Source organism: Phyllostomus discolor, chromosome 8 (assembly GCF_004126475.2).
Source record: "Phyllostomus discolor isolate MPI-MPIP mPhyDis1 chromosome 8, mPhyDis1.pri.v3, whole genome shotgun sequence".
Classification (NCBI taxonomy): domain Eukaryota; kingdom Metazoa; phylum Chordata; class Mammalia; order Chiroptera; family Phyllostomidae; genus Phyllostomus; species Phyllostomus discolor.
Window position 1 is genome coordinate 105,337,754 of NC_040910.2, and position 11,942 is coordinate 105,349,695.

The following is an 11,942-nucleotide window of genomic DNA, read 5'->3' on the forward strand; positions in this document are numbered from 1 at the left end:
GAGGCATCTTAACAAGTGAACAGAATGAAGGTTTTCACCTCCAAGTTTTCAGAGTAGCTGCATGCTGTCACCTTGACACGAGGCGAAGACTAGCCCTAAACACAGGTCCCGGGTATGCAGGACCAGAGACTGGGTCTGGGGGGCTTCACAGAGCGAGGCTTCCTGATGCAGCTGCGAGGGCCCAAGAGACTGGGGGCTGCGCTCAGCTGGTCTCCATGCCTGTCCTTCTGCTGTGAGTCCTGTGGATCAGCTGGTTCATATTTCTCAATTTTTCAGTGTAGGACAAACATCCAAGATATGACATTTTAATTATTATTTTAGTTTTTGACTACAGTTCGCATGCAACAGTATTTTGTATAACTTTCAGGTATGCCACAAAAGTATTCATATACTTTATGAAGTGTCCCCTCTGATAATTCAAGTGCCCGCCTGTGGGGTTTTACTGTACTGGTGCAATGGAAAACAAGATTTCAGACAACTTCGCATTGCTCATTTCCTCTGAGTAGTGGTTTCATGCCTGGCTATTTACTTTAGTCTGTGGTTAGCCCTTTAAGAAGTCTTGTTGTGCCTACGGGTTCATTTCTATGTTTTATTCAGTGTGCCTAGAAGATGAAAAACTACATTTTTAGGTTGTCTTGATTGTAAAGGCTTGATACTCCGTATAGCTGCCACTGGTTTTGTATTTGGAGGTACAATTTACATGGAATATATTCAGGTTTATCCTTTTGTAACTTTGAATTTGATTATTTCTGCCAAGTCCCACGTTCTTTTCTTGAGAATTGGTTTGTGGGGTTGATTTTCTAATTTGTGACCTGTTCATGTTAAGTCCCTCAAAGGGGGGTGTTCTTACACAGCCTGTTTTGGGCTTACGCCTGTTCTTCTTGGGACCGACCTTATACCACCTCCTACCTACTTTACCAGCCTTCATCATCCCAAGCCAGACAAGGCGAGACAGCCACGTGGACCACCCTCAGGGTGAAAGACCTCAGCAACAGAGAGTGGAGAAGGAAACACCAGCCTGGCCACATGACAAGTTTTTGGCTGAGAAGTGTGGCTGGATTTGGCACAGGAACAAGTATCCAGGCATCTCTTCTCATTGGGGCTTTCAAGGTTTTCAGAGATCTGGCTCTGTATCACATACCCCACCCTGCTTCCCAAGACTTTTATCTCGACCAGTCTCTCAAACGCCCCGCAGCCACACAGTGCCAGATCACAGTGGCACTGCTGGTGATGGTGGGGGACTGGAGCCCTTCATTGTCAACGCCCTTCGGTGTTTTCCATCCTCTTTGCGCTTTAGCTTCTGGAAGAGAATAATTCTAACTCCTTCTTCATGGGCTCAGCTGTTGGCTATAGTTTTAGGGACACAGAGTTTGCTTTCAGCCAGCACTGAGTTCTAATGTGATGTTGTTAAAAATGTCCACACACGAAATGGCTGTAATTTTGATTTTTATGAAGAGGGTGCTGTGCAAACAATGGATGAATATTTGTAACATAACACTGTAGCTGGAGCACAGCTGACGGCCTAATTTCTAGGTAAAATGTTAAATTTTAAAAAAAATTTCAGCAATAATTTAATTAACTTGCAAAAGTAAGTTTATTGAAGCATAGAGACAATTACAGCAGAGTTGTCATTTCAACTTTTTCAAGAGCATTCTTTTTTAAAAGATTTTATTTATTTTTAGAGAGAGGGGAAGGGAGGGAGAAAGAGAGGGAGAAGAGCATTCTAGTAAGAAAAAAAAAGAGGCTGCAGAAGCAATTGGTTAGCATCTACTTCCATGCAGAAGCTCTTCCCTGAAGTCATCCAGACCGACGGCTAAATCGATGCGACGTCTTCCTTTGTTTCCTTTAGATTTCTTTTTCTCCGAAAGACACTGTTATTGATCTGGAAGTTGCTCAGTTGACTTTCACCTCAGAAACATTGCTGACTTTAGATGAGACGATTTTGCCATCCACCACCTCCTCTATGATGGTCTTAGTCACTCTCGTCTTGCTGGGATCTGAAAATCATAGAGCCACAGTGTCAGCCTGGAAATGGTCTGGGGAAATGCAGGTGCATTCACGAAGTACAGTCTCTCTGGGTAAGGCCACGTGCACAACAGTATACACTTTTAATATGACAACCAAAACATGTTTTTACTTTTCAATTACAAAGTTATGAACATTCCAAACATGCTTACCTCTTCCTTGGCTAGAACAGCTTTCAGATTTTGAGTCACCCGACATGGAATCCCTGGATTCCGTGTTTCTGGACCCCATGCTTCTGGATCCCCATTTTCTAAAATCAGATCCTCCAAAACCAGAACCACTGGAGAAAAAACAAAAAAGAATTGTTCTCCTTTGCATTGGGCCAAGGCAGAAGAAACGCCCCATGCCGAGGGCTCTCCGTGATGAAGGTGGATGTTATTTGAATGGACTGTCCAAGCCCCTTTTTTGGTCTCATGACACGGACACGCCAAGGCACGCCTTTTGGCACGCACATGACTTTCGCTTACCCTCCCTCTCCGTCCAGCAGGCGGCGGTAGGTCTCGATCTCCATCTCCAGGAGGGTCTTGATGTCCAGCAGTTGCTCGTACTCTGCATTCTGGCATTCGGTCTCGCCCCGGATCTGACAGATCTGCTCTTCCAAGCTGCTGATCTGCATCTGAATTTCTGACAGCTGAGCCATGTAGTTGGCCTCCGTGTCGGCCAGGGTCCCCTCCAGGGAGTTTTTCTGAGAGACAGATAGATACGTAGATAGATAAATCATGATGAAAATAAGTCACTGATGATTTTTAAAAATTACAAAATTTTAGAAGGTCCCGGGAGATGTACACTTCCACCAAGTTACAAGCTAAGTTGTTATACATCACTGCTTAATTTTTGTTGGCATGACTTTTTTTAAAACTAAATCTTTTCTAGAAATAGGGTATGTTATCTTGGAATGTTTTATGCTTTCTGTGACCACAATACAGTCCTTCTTAATACTGCTATTATTATGTGCCAAGTGGAACATCTTGGCGAAGAGGGAACACCGGATCCCTTAGCGCCCTGTTGGAGATTTTGCAAAGCTCCTCGCGTATACCATGGCCAGCTGGGACTGGAGCTCAATTTCCAGGGCCTGCAGGGTCCGTTTCAATTCTGTGATCTCACTCCTGGCGGAACTGGCCGCCCCAGCGTCAGTGGAGATCTGTGCTTGCAGCGAGGCACTCTGCATAAACACAAAATGCAGTCACTGCGGGCCGATGGGCTGCACGGGAGTGGCTCCTGCGTGGCCACAGGCTTCGCTGTGCCTTAGGGGCGATAATGTACCTGCTTGTGGAACTGCTCCTCGGCCTCGCGGCGGTTCTGCTCGGCCAGCTCCTCATACTGCTCCCGCATGTCATTCAGTAGCTTGGTCAGGTCGGTTCCCGGGGCGGCATTCATTTCTACCGTCACGTCCCCTCCAGAGCTGCCTTGCATGTTCTTCATTTCCTAGCGGGAGAGAGAAAGAGACACAGAGAGAGAGAGAGAGAGAGATATCAGAGTGATGAAGACAGAAAAGCAATGGGCTTCCTAAAATGCCTGGTTGAAACTAAGACACCGAAGCGGCAAAACCCCACACCAAATTCAAATATAGTAATCTGCTCTTTGTTCTACGTTTTTTTCCTGGTCACAGGAGTTGGAAATCCATCCAGATAGAACTTATTTTATTTTGTTTTTATAGAACGGCCAAGGGGGGAAAGGCAGGGAGGCCAGAGCTGTTTAGTAACGAGGAACGTGCACCTACCTCCTCGTGGTTCTGCTTCAGGAAGGCCAGCTCCTCCGTGAGGCTCTCGACCTGCATTTGCAGGTCGGAGCGAGTCAGGCTCAGCTCGCCCAGGACCTTGCGGAGGCCGTTGGTGTCGGCCTCCACGGCCTGCCGGAGGTGCAGCTCGTTCTCGTACCTGGGAGGGGCCGGGAAAGACGGTGCAGTACCCTTCCCGGAGTACCTCCATGCTGACATGGAGTTTTTTCCTCTGAGCTACCTGGTCAACAAAGGCTACTATGCTTTCTCTTAGGGATTTTTTTTCCCTTGTAAAGAAAAATATGAGACTAATGTTAATTCTATTGATGGCTGATATAGTTTATGACAAAAAGTGCATTCTTCATTTGTCTTCTTTTCTTATTGGTGGGATGATGGTTTTTAAAGATTGCATTTGGGATCTTTGTGAATTTAGGTCTTAAACCCCTATAAGATTAAAAAAAATTAGAATAAAGTAAGCAAACAGATTGAGTTTTACTTTTCCTACAACGTTCGTTTTCAAGTCTTTACTTTTCTTACTTCAGCCGGAAGTCATCAGCAGCCAGCCTGGCGTTGTCAATCTGCAAGACGATCCCAGCGTTTTCAATAGTGGCAGTAATGATCTAGGAAAGGCAAAAATAATGACTGAATCATGCTTTTTACCTTGGGTCTGCATGCCCACCTGTCCAGGTAGATGCCCCTGAGTCAGCTTTTAAACGTGAATTGCTTTGAAAACTTGCTTAGTAATGGCACCTGTATGGATAGCCCTGGTGTGTTTGGACTAGATCTTTCTGCAAACAGGTGACCGTTTGCACAGTCCTGGGGCAGGCACGGAACATTGTTTTACAGAACACAGCCCCTCTGCACACTTCCGCTGCCTTGGGAGGTCCGTTACTCTGTACGAGCTCATTCAGAAAATCACGTGACAAATGAGCTTCACTTCTTAAAACACCTTTAAAAAAATAGTTTTTCTATGTAACCATGGCAAGAACACTTTAGACCCCACCATATTCTTATATAATATTTGCACCAGATTTTCTAGAAATACAAATAGTTGTAAAGGGTATTTCAATCTAGCGAGACACTCAAATATGTCAGCCTGCCAGAATTAATCATGAAATAGATGAAGTTCGTTTTGCCTCATTGCCATCACTCATATATATATACAGGTTAATGAGCTGCCTGCCATTGTATACACTTTTATGTAGAAATACTCAAATTTGAGGTGCACACTGAAAATTAACGTGGTTGGTGTCATATGCAGCACTGGCCGCATTAGCGCACACCAAATCCCATTTTACGTCTCCATCAAGCAACTATGTTGTCAACAAATTCCTTGACTTACGACCTTCATTACAGTGCGTGTTGTGAATGAAAGCAAAAGGGACCACAGAAACTCTGCAGTGGAGAGTGTCTTACCTGATTTCTGAGCTCTTCGATGATTGGATAGTATTTGCTATAATCTCTGCCAGAGCCCTCGGTGCCAGACCGGCACCCATACTTGTCATACCACTCCTTGATTCTGTTCTCCAGGTCACTGTTGGCCTCCTCCAGGGCTCTGACCTTGTCTAGGTAATTGGCCAGGCGGTCGTTGAGGTTCTGCATGGTCTGCTTTTCACTTCCAGAGAAAAGCCCTCCATCGCCAATGCCGCCACCCGCACCACCACCAAAGCCGCAGAAGCCTCCAGTAGCGCCACCACCGAACCCAGAACCGCCACCGAACCCAGATCCACCACCAAATCCAAGACCCCCACTGAATCCAGAACCCCCACCAAAGCCGGAACCCTTACCAACGCCAAGACCAGAACCCGAAGCTCCTCCAAAACCACCCCCTACTGAGCAGCTACCAAAACCCCCTCCAAAGCCACCGCTCAACCCCCCACTCAGGCCGGAGCTGCTGCCAGCTCCTCCTCGGAAGCCCTGGGCGGAGCTGCTCCCCAGCCCACATTTGCTTCTGCTGCTGAAGCTGCCGCTCCCAGCGGACACCCTGACCGCGCTGCTGCCTCCAGCCCGGGAGGAGGAGATCCGAGAGGAACAGGACATGATGCTCCTGCAAACGTGTAGCTCGTCCAGGCGAACAGGAAGGAGGGTGACGGTGAGGAGCGTGTTTGCAGGTTGCCTTTTTGGCCCTTATATATATACACACACTTTTAGGGTGTTCCTTTTCTGTGTCACTTCTTAATCCCTGTTACAGTTTCGCTAAGCCACAATTGGATCATTTCTTCTTCCTGGACCCACTCTGCTGGCTCGGTTTTTAAAGCTGGGTCAGTGCCTCGGGGCATTTTCTCTATCAAGGGCAAAAACTAAGGTGGAGCAAAGCAAAATAATTTTTTCCAGAATTATAGTTTTAATCTTTCAGTGGTTTTGATGACTAATAATTCTTTTCTGAAGGAGTCATTCTATTAAATTTGCTGCATGATTTCCCAACGGCAGGGCACATCCCCGGATTAACGAGTGCCATTGAAATACTTAATATGATAAGGGAACTTGCCCGTCGAACTTGTAACTTTTTGTTTGTATTGTTCCCTTAAAGCCGAAACTACCTTCAGGGTCAGCATTAGTTTTAGATTTGCTTGTCCTTCTCTATGATTTCTTTCCAGCAGCCTCGTTCTGAGGTTGTTGACATTTGTGATTTTTTAGATTATTGTCTTTTTTTTTGTATTTTGAGATCAAATTAGATATTTTTCGCGTTAATAAAAAAAACTTAGGTAAGTACTGGTCTTCCATGTCCGTGTTGTTAGATCTCAGCAACAAGTTTGCTTGAGTAGAGAATGCCCGAGAAGGACTGGAAGGTTTCTAGGCAGATTGTTTTATCATCAGAGTGAATTGTGACTTGTGCCTCTCGCTGCGAAGACGATGATCTTTCTGATTGAACTTGAATCTGATGTAATGATACCAGCGTCCCTCTGGAGACTCACCTCTGATGAAACTAAGGCGACGTTGATTTCATCTTCATTTTAATGACATCTGAAGAGTAGGACCTACCCCCGCCCCCCCCCCCCCCCCCCACTATTAACTGGTGGGATGAAGAGTTATTCGCAGACACAGAAATCTGGAGTTTCCCCAGTCTGCCCTCCACTCCTCCTTTTTCTTCTCTGTTTTGTTTAAAAGATATTTAGAAAAGAGAATCTGTATCCACTTCTGGTAACTCATGTTATGATTGGAGTCATTATGTAGATACTGAAATCTATAATCTTCCCCAGCTCACATTTTGCTTCCTGTTTTTCTGTCCCTTCATGCTTTAGAATTTTCCATTCGCCTCTGCTAGTAGTTGAAAAGTGTGTTGGTGTTTTTAAGACAAATGCTGTATGATTCTGCTTCTATGAGGTACCTGGTGTAGTCAGATTCAGAGACAGAAGATAGAGTGGAGGTTGCTGGGGGCTGTGGGGAGGGGTTATGGGGGGTGGTTTAATGAGGACAGAGTTTTAGTTTTGTAGGATAAAAAGAATTCTGGAAATTGGTTGCCCAGCACAGTGAAGGCATCTAACACTCCTGAACTGTACACTTAAAATGGCTAAGAAGGTAAATTTTATGTTATGTGTATTTTACCACAATTTTAAAGTGTCTTTTAATAAAAGTATAGGTGCTTTCAAAAATATTTTTGGACCTTCCTAGCTTTACACCCGAGTAGTTCACTGACTTTTGTTTGTTTAAAACTTTCTCCACACTTGGTGAAGTCTGTTAAACCACGTGCAGCCAGGAGTGTCCAACCTGCAGCTTGTGGGCTGCATGCGGCCCGGATGGCTGTGAGCGCGGCCTAACACAAAATTGTAAACTTAAAACATTTTTTTTTTTTTTTTGCTCATCAGTGTTCGGTAGTGTTTGTATTTTTAACGTGTGGCCCAAGACAACTCTTCTTGTAGTGTGGCCTAGAGACACCAAAAGGTTGGACACCCTGCGTCCTGTTATTTGATCATTTTTTAATGTAATGTTCTGCCTTCTTTTAATTTTTCCTTAGACTGCCTTTGATTTGGACACAGTATTAAGTCGGTGGCAATTCCTTTTGCTGCGTAGCTCTTTAGATGACCAGCTTTTATGTTCTACCTGTGCTATTTTCCCAGTAGTGGGATGTTACCAGGCTTATTCTTAGGGTGCCATCTCTCCAAGGGGTACAGGTGTCTCATAGACTTTAAATTGTGAAGCTGGGCGTGATTCTGATCACACCCTTCTCAGGCAGGTAAAAAATGCACCAACCATCACGGCCCATTGGTCATCTCGCCTCACCCCTCCCCAGGGCCCCGAAACCAAAGAAGTCGAAGCGCTAATGGTTTAATGGAACGTGAGAGCCCGGAGAGGGGAGGGGCCGCCACTGGGCTTTTCCTTCCGCTTAGCGTTATGAAATGGGGTCTTCCTACTTTCCTACGGGCTGTCATTTGGTTGAAAGAAGGTTCAAGAAAGGAAGAGCAGACCAGTGGAAGAAATCTAATACAATTTAGAAATCTCTGAGCGGAGGGAGAAGGAGCTTTATGTAACAAGATTGAGAAAAGACATTCGGCAGCGTTGGTGGCCCGTGACTTTTGCCTGGGGCCTGGGGGGTTTTTCTTCAGTGGCCGTCGTAGGCGTGGCCTTTACATTTTGGCGGCTTTATTTTATTTACCTGGGGGTGTGGGATAGCTGGACATCTGAGTCTCCGTTGAGGAAGCTTGTGATGACTGAGGTCCTCTGTCTTGTGTTTTCTTTTTTAGCGTTTTTGTTGTTATGATTGTATTACATGTAATAAAAATCGATGTCATTTTAGCGCCAACATGTCTGTTCTTTGTTTTTTAAAATTCACCTTCAAAATCAAGCTCTTTTGAGATGCTTCTCACATACTCAGAGATTACTTCTAGGAAGGGCATTTATTTAGTAAATAAAATAGCCCTTGCCACCTCAGATTCTTTGCCTAGTGAGTCAGTGAATGGGTACATGTCGAGGGGAACTCACAGGATTTTCTCGTTTGTGTTAGTATTTCCTTAAATGCAGGTTCACATGTTCTTTCTGTGTAGCTGCGTCCCTTTTCTTTTTAGTGGTGAATCTGTCGTAAACAGACTGATGTCAATTCTGTGATTTGCAACCTACATGCCATAAGAATGTTTAACACATGTACCACGTGCCTGTTTAGTCAGGGGCACTGACCTCTTTTTTCCCTTAGATGATCAAATTAAAAAAAAAAATGACAACAGCCACCACAACAATAGCGGCCTGGTGTGAATGAATCAAAATTATACTTATTTTTTTGTTAGATCAGCAAGAAATATATTTTTCGACGGGCTGCAGAATTTTAGTAATTAGTGTATGTGTGGTGTGAGATGAAAAAGGTTGAAGATCGCTTGTCTAGCACGTTGATGTTTAGTGGATGAAAGGATTTTAATCCCACATATAAACACAATTCTGTTCTGGCCCAAAGTGTTAGAATTCTTTTGCTTCTTTTTTTTTTTTCTTCTTTATTGTGTTAGAAGTCTTTAGTAAGCATTGGTCCTGATTGTTCTGAGACATAGCCACATTTAATACCCTCTTATTTGAAATAATGATTTGCCAGTGTTCACAAGTTTGTTTTTGGCATTTCTTTCATCTGTAAAATGAAAGCTTCAGGAATCTGGTGAGGTTCCAGTGGGAAAAATGATGTTCAGAAATGTCGGCTTTGGCATCCCGGAGTTCTCAGTATGAAAATTCAAAAGAAATAGGCTGGACCTCAGGTCTGGACTCCCAGTCCAGGGCTGCCCTCAGTTACACGTTGTTTTGAATAGTTTGTTATTAGCAGTTTATGTTTACCTACAAAGAATCGTATAAACTATACTTCACTGTAGAATATGACTTCTGTAGTAAGTGCAGAACTGTTACCAGGGAGACCCGAGGTAGGGGGCTCCTCTCCTGTTATTGCCTCACTGGCAAGAGAAGAATTCAGACGAGAGACCACACACGTAGTGGAAATAAGATGATATATTTATTTATGAAATACACTTTCACAGGAAGCTGCAAGCAGGCACCCAGCTAGTCTGAGTGCCCCAACTATTGGGATTTTAGGGGTTTTATGACTGTAGCCAGCTTCTACAGTAGGTTTCCCCCCCAGACTTTGGGATAAATGCGGAGTTTCAAAGCCTTTCTTTCCCAGATAGTGGACTTGATACATACAGAATTTCAAGGGCTCCCTTCCTCCTATGGTTTTTCTTGTGATTTTCGGCACACTTAGCAATCTTATTGGACCGGGCTCAGGACTGCTGAGTTAATGGGTGAGACATGTCTCCCTCCCCATGCCTGCCTTGGTTTACTATCTATCCTGCCCAATAGAATGATTTGCAAATATTAACCATCAACATTTTTGTGAGATACATTATTAGAATTTTTAAATTTTCAGATTAATATATTGCATGTTTTTAGATCAGCAGTAAAATCAAATACTGGAAAAATATGGCATTTTGTCCATGATGAATCTTCAGCATTGAGAATAGGCTGGACTTGGGAACTCTATCTTCCGTTCACTCTAGAGAATATTCTGTTATTTTTCATATAAAAGCGTGAGATCAGAATAGTTAAGGGAAGTAACTGGGCGTAGAGTGTTTGTTAAGTGTTGGCAGGAGTTTCTGTGGCAGATGGTATGGAAGAAGGAAAAGCTCCAGTCTGATGTGCACACAGCCACTTTATAATACCCAACATGTTGTAGGTAGATAATCAGCAGTCCTCGAATTCACAAGAAACAACAGGGCTTGCCTTGCCTCACCATCACCTTGGGTCACTGATTGCTTCGGTCCTTTGTTAGGTGTTCTGTCTTCTAACCCTTTATTCTCCACCTTTTGGGTCTGGGTTTGTGATTCTGTGTGTGTGTGTGTGTGTGTGTGTGTGTGCTGGAGGGGCTGTTGGTGAAAGGACACGTTGTTTGGGGAGGGGGCAGGGAAGGTCAGGCCAGAATCATCTGGGGACTTCCCTGCAGACTCATTGTCTAGGTCAGTGTCCTGATGGGGGCGCCCGTGAGCCTCACTAGCCTCAACTACCTGAAAGGAAAAACAGAATTTGTAGCAATGCGTGTCCTGAGAAGCCACTCCCAGAGCATCTGGCTCCATCCATAAATCGGGCTCAGTCCCGTGCTCCTGCCAGACACCACAGGAGCTACACACTGTCTACAAAAATAGAGCTGAAATGCGCCGATTCTGTGACTGTTTCTCTTCCTTCGCTCTTTCCTCTCCTTTCCTATCTTCTTTCCCCGTCACTCCTTTCCATTCTTTCTGTTTATAGTTTCCAATTAAGTGTATCTGTTGGAAGGTTTCCTCTTCTCCCCCAGCATCTGCTCAATCATTCCATTCTGTCAGATTTTGTTTTGGGAGAAAATGACTTTGCTTCACACTTGTTGAGGTTAAATGCTCTAGTATCTCTTTAAAGAGCTCAATTTTTTCACTTTTCCTTAAGTTCGTTTTGTCAGTTTATGGAGAGTTAAGAGAAGGGGCACGTGACTTTGTGGGAGCTGAGGTGCTTCTGTCCTCCAGGGTCCAGAGTCACTACAGATTGAAGAAGCACAGAGTTTATTGATTATTTTTGCTTGAAAGGTCCTTTGGACCTTCATTCATATCAAACAGACAATAACTTCCTACTCAGAGAACGTACAGTCACATATGATCCAGATTGTAATGGGATCTGTTCCTATTCTGTGCTCAGCCCTAAATTTCATATCTTCTGGAGTGAGGAGGGGACATATGGCAGGCGGGTGGACAGGCAGTGTGGGGAGGAGTGTTTAGGGAAGGGAAATTTGGAAAATGGGAGGCTGAGGATGAGTTAGACCAACTAAACAAGCTGAAGATTCCTGCAACTGCAGCTTTCTTGAAAGTGGGCTCTTCCCAGAATCCTCTCTTGATTTTAGACAGAGAAGACAGTGGCCACCAGGTGGCGCCAAACTGCAGCTAGGACAGGTTGACATTGTGCAGCCCAAATCTGCAGTGTGCGTTGGCTGGCTAGGTGCACAAATTTCCCCTTGGCGTTGGAATGGATTTTTAGCATACATTATTAAGGCTTAAAATGTTTTTTTGAAAGTTTTGTTTTGTTTCTTCCTGTATATTATTTTTTCTTTTTAAATATATATTTTAATATATTTTATTGATTATGCTATTACAGTTGAACCAATTTCCCCCCTCCACCTGGTACTCTCCACTTCTTCCAGCAATCCCCCTGCTTAGTTCATGTCCGTTGGTCATGCATATAAGTTGTTTGGCTACTTCATTTCCTACACTGTTCTTAA

The 11,942-nt window shown here is 44.2% G+C and overlaps 1 protein-coding gene across 1 annotated transcript; it reads right to left on the reverse strand.

The window, feature by feature from the left end:
- Positions 1-1,570: 1,570 nt before the first annotated feature.
- On the reverse strand, positions 1,571-5,858 carry KRT24 (keratin 24). The gene is made up of 8 exons (XM_028521436.2): positions 5,159-5,858; positions 4,280-4,362; positions 3,746-3,902; positions 3,289-3,450; positions 3,062-3,187; positions 2,493-2,710; positions 2,178-2,305; positions 1,571-1,997 (listed from the first exon to the last, which is right to left on the reverse strand). The coding sequence occupies exons 1-8, from the start codon at positions 5,780-5,782 to the stop codon at positions 1,894-1,896; spliced, it is 1,602 nt and encodes a 533-aa protein (XP_028377237.1). The 5' UTR covers positions 5,783-5,858; the 3' UTR covers positions 1,571-1,893.
- Positions 5,859-11,942: the final 6,084 nt, after the last annotated feature.

Excerpts from the sequence above, each read along its gene's own strand:
- KRT24 (XM_028521436.2), bottom strand. The coding sequence starts at position 5,782 with ATGTCCTGTTCCTCTCGGATCTCCTCCTCCCGGGCTGGAGGCAGCAGC. Across the intron at positions 4,363-5,158 it reads TCGAAGAGCTCAGAAATCAG|ATCATTACTGCCACTATTGA; the intron begins GTAAGACACTCT and ends TGCCTTTCCTAG. Across the intron at positions 1,998-2,177 it reads CTGTTCTAGCCAAGGAAGAG|ATCCCAGCAAGACGAGAGTG; the intron begins GTAAGCATGTTT and ends TATGATTTTCAG.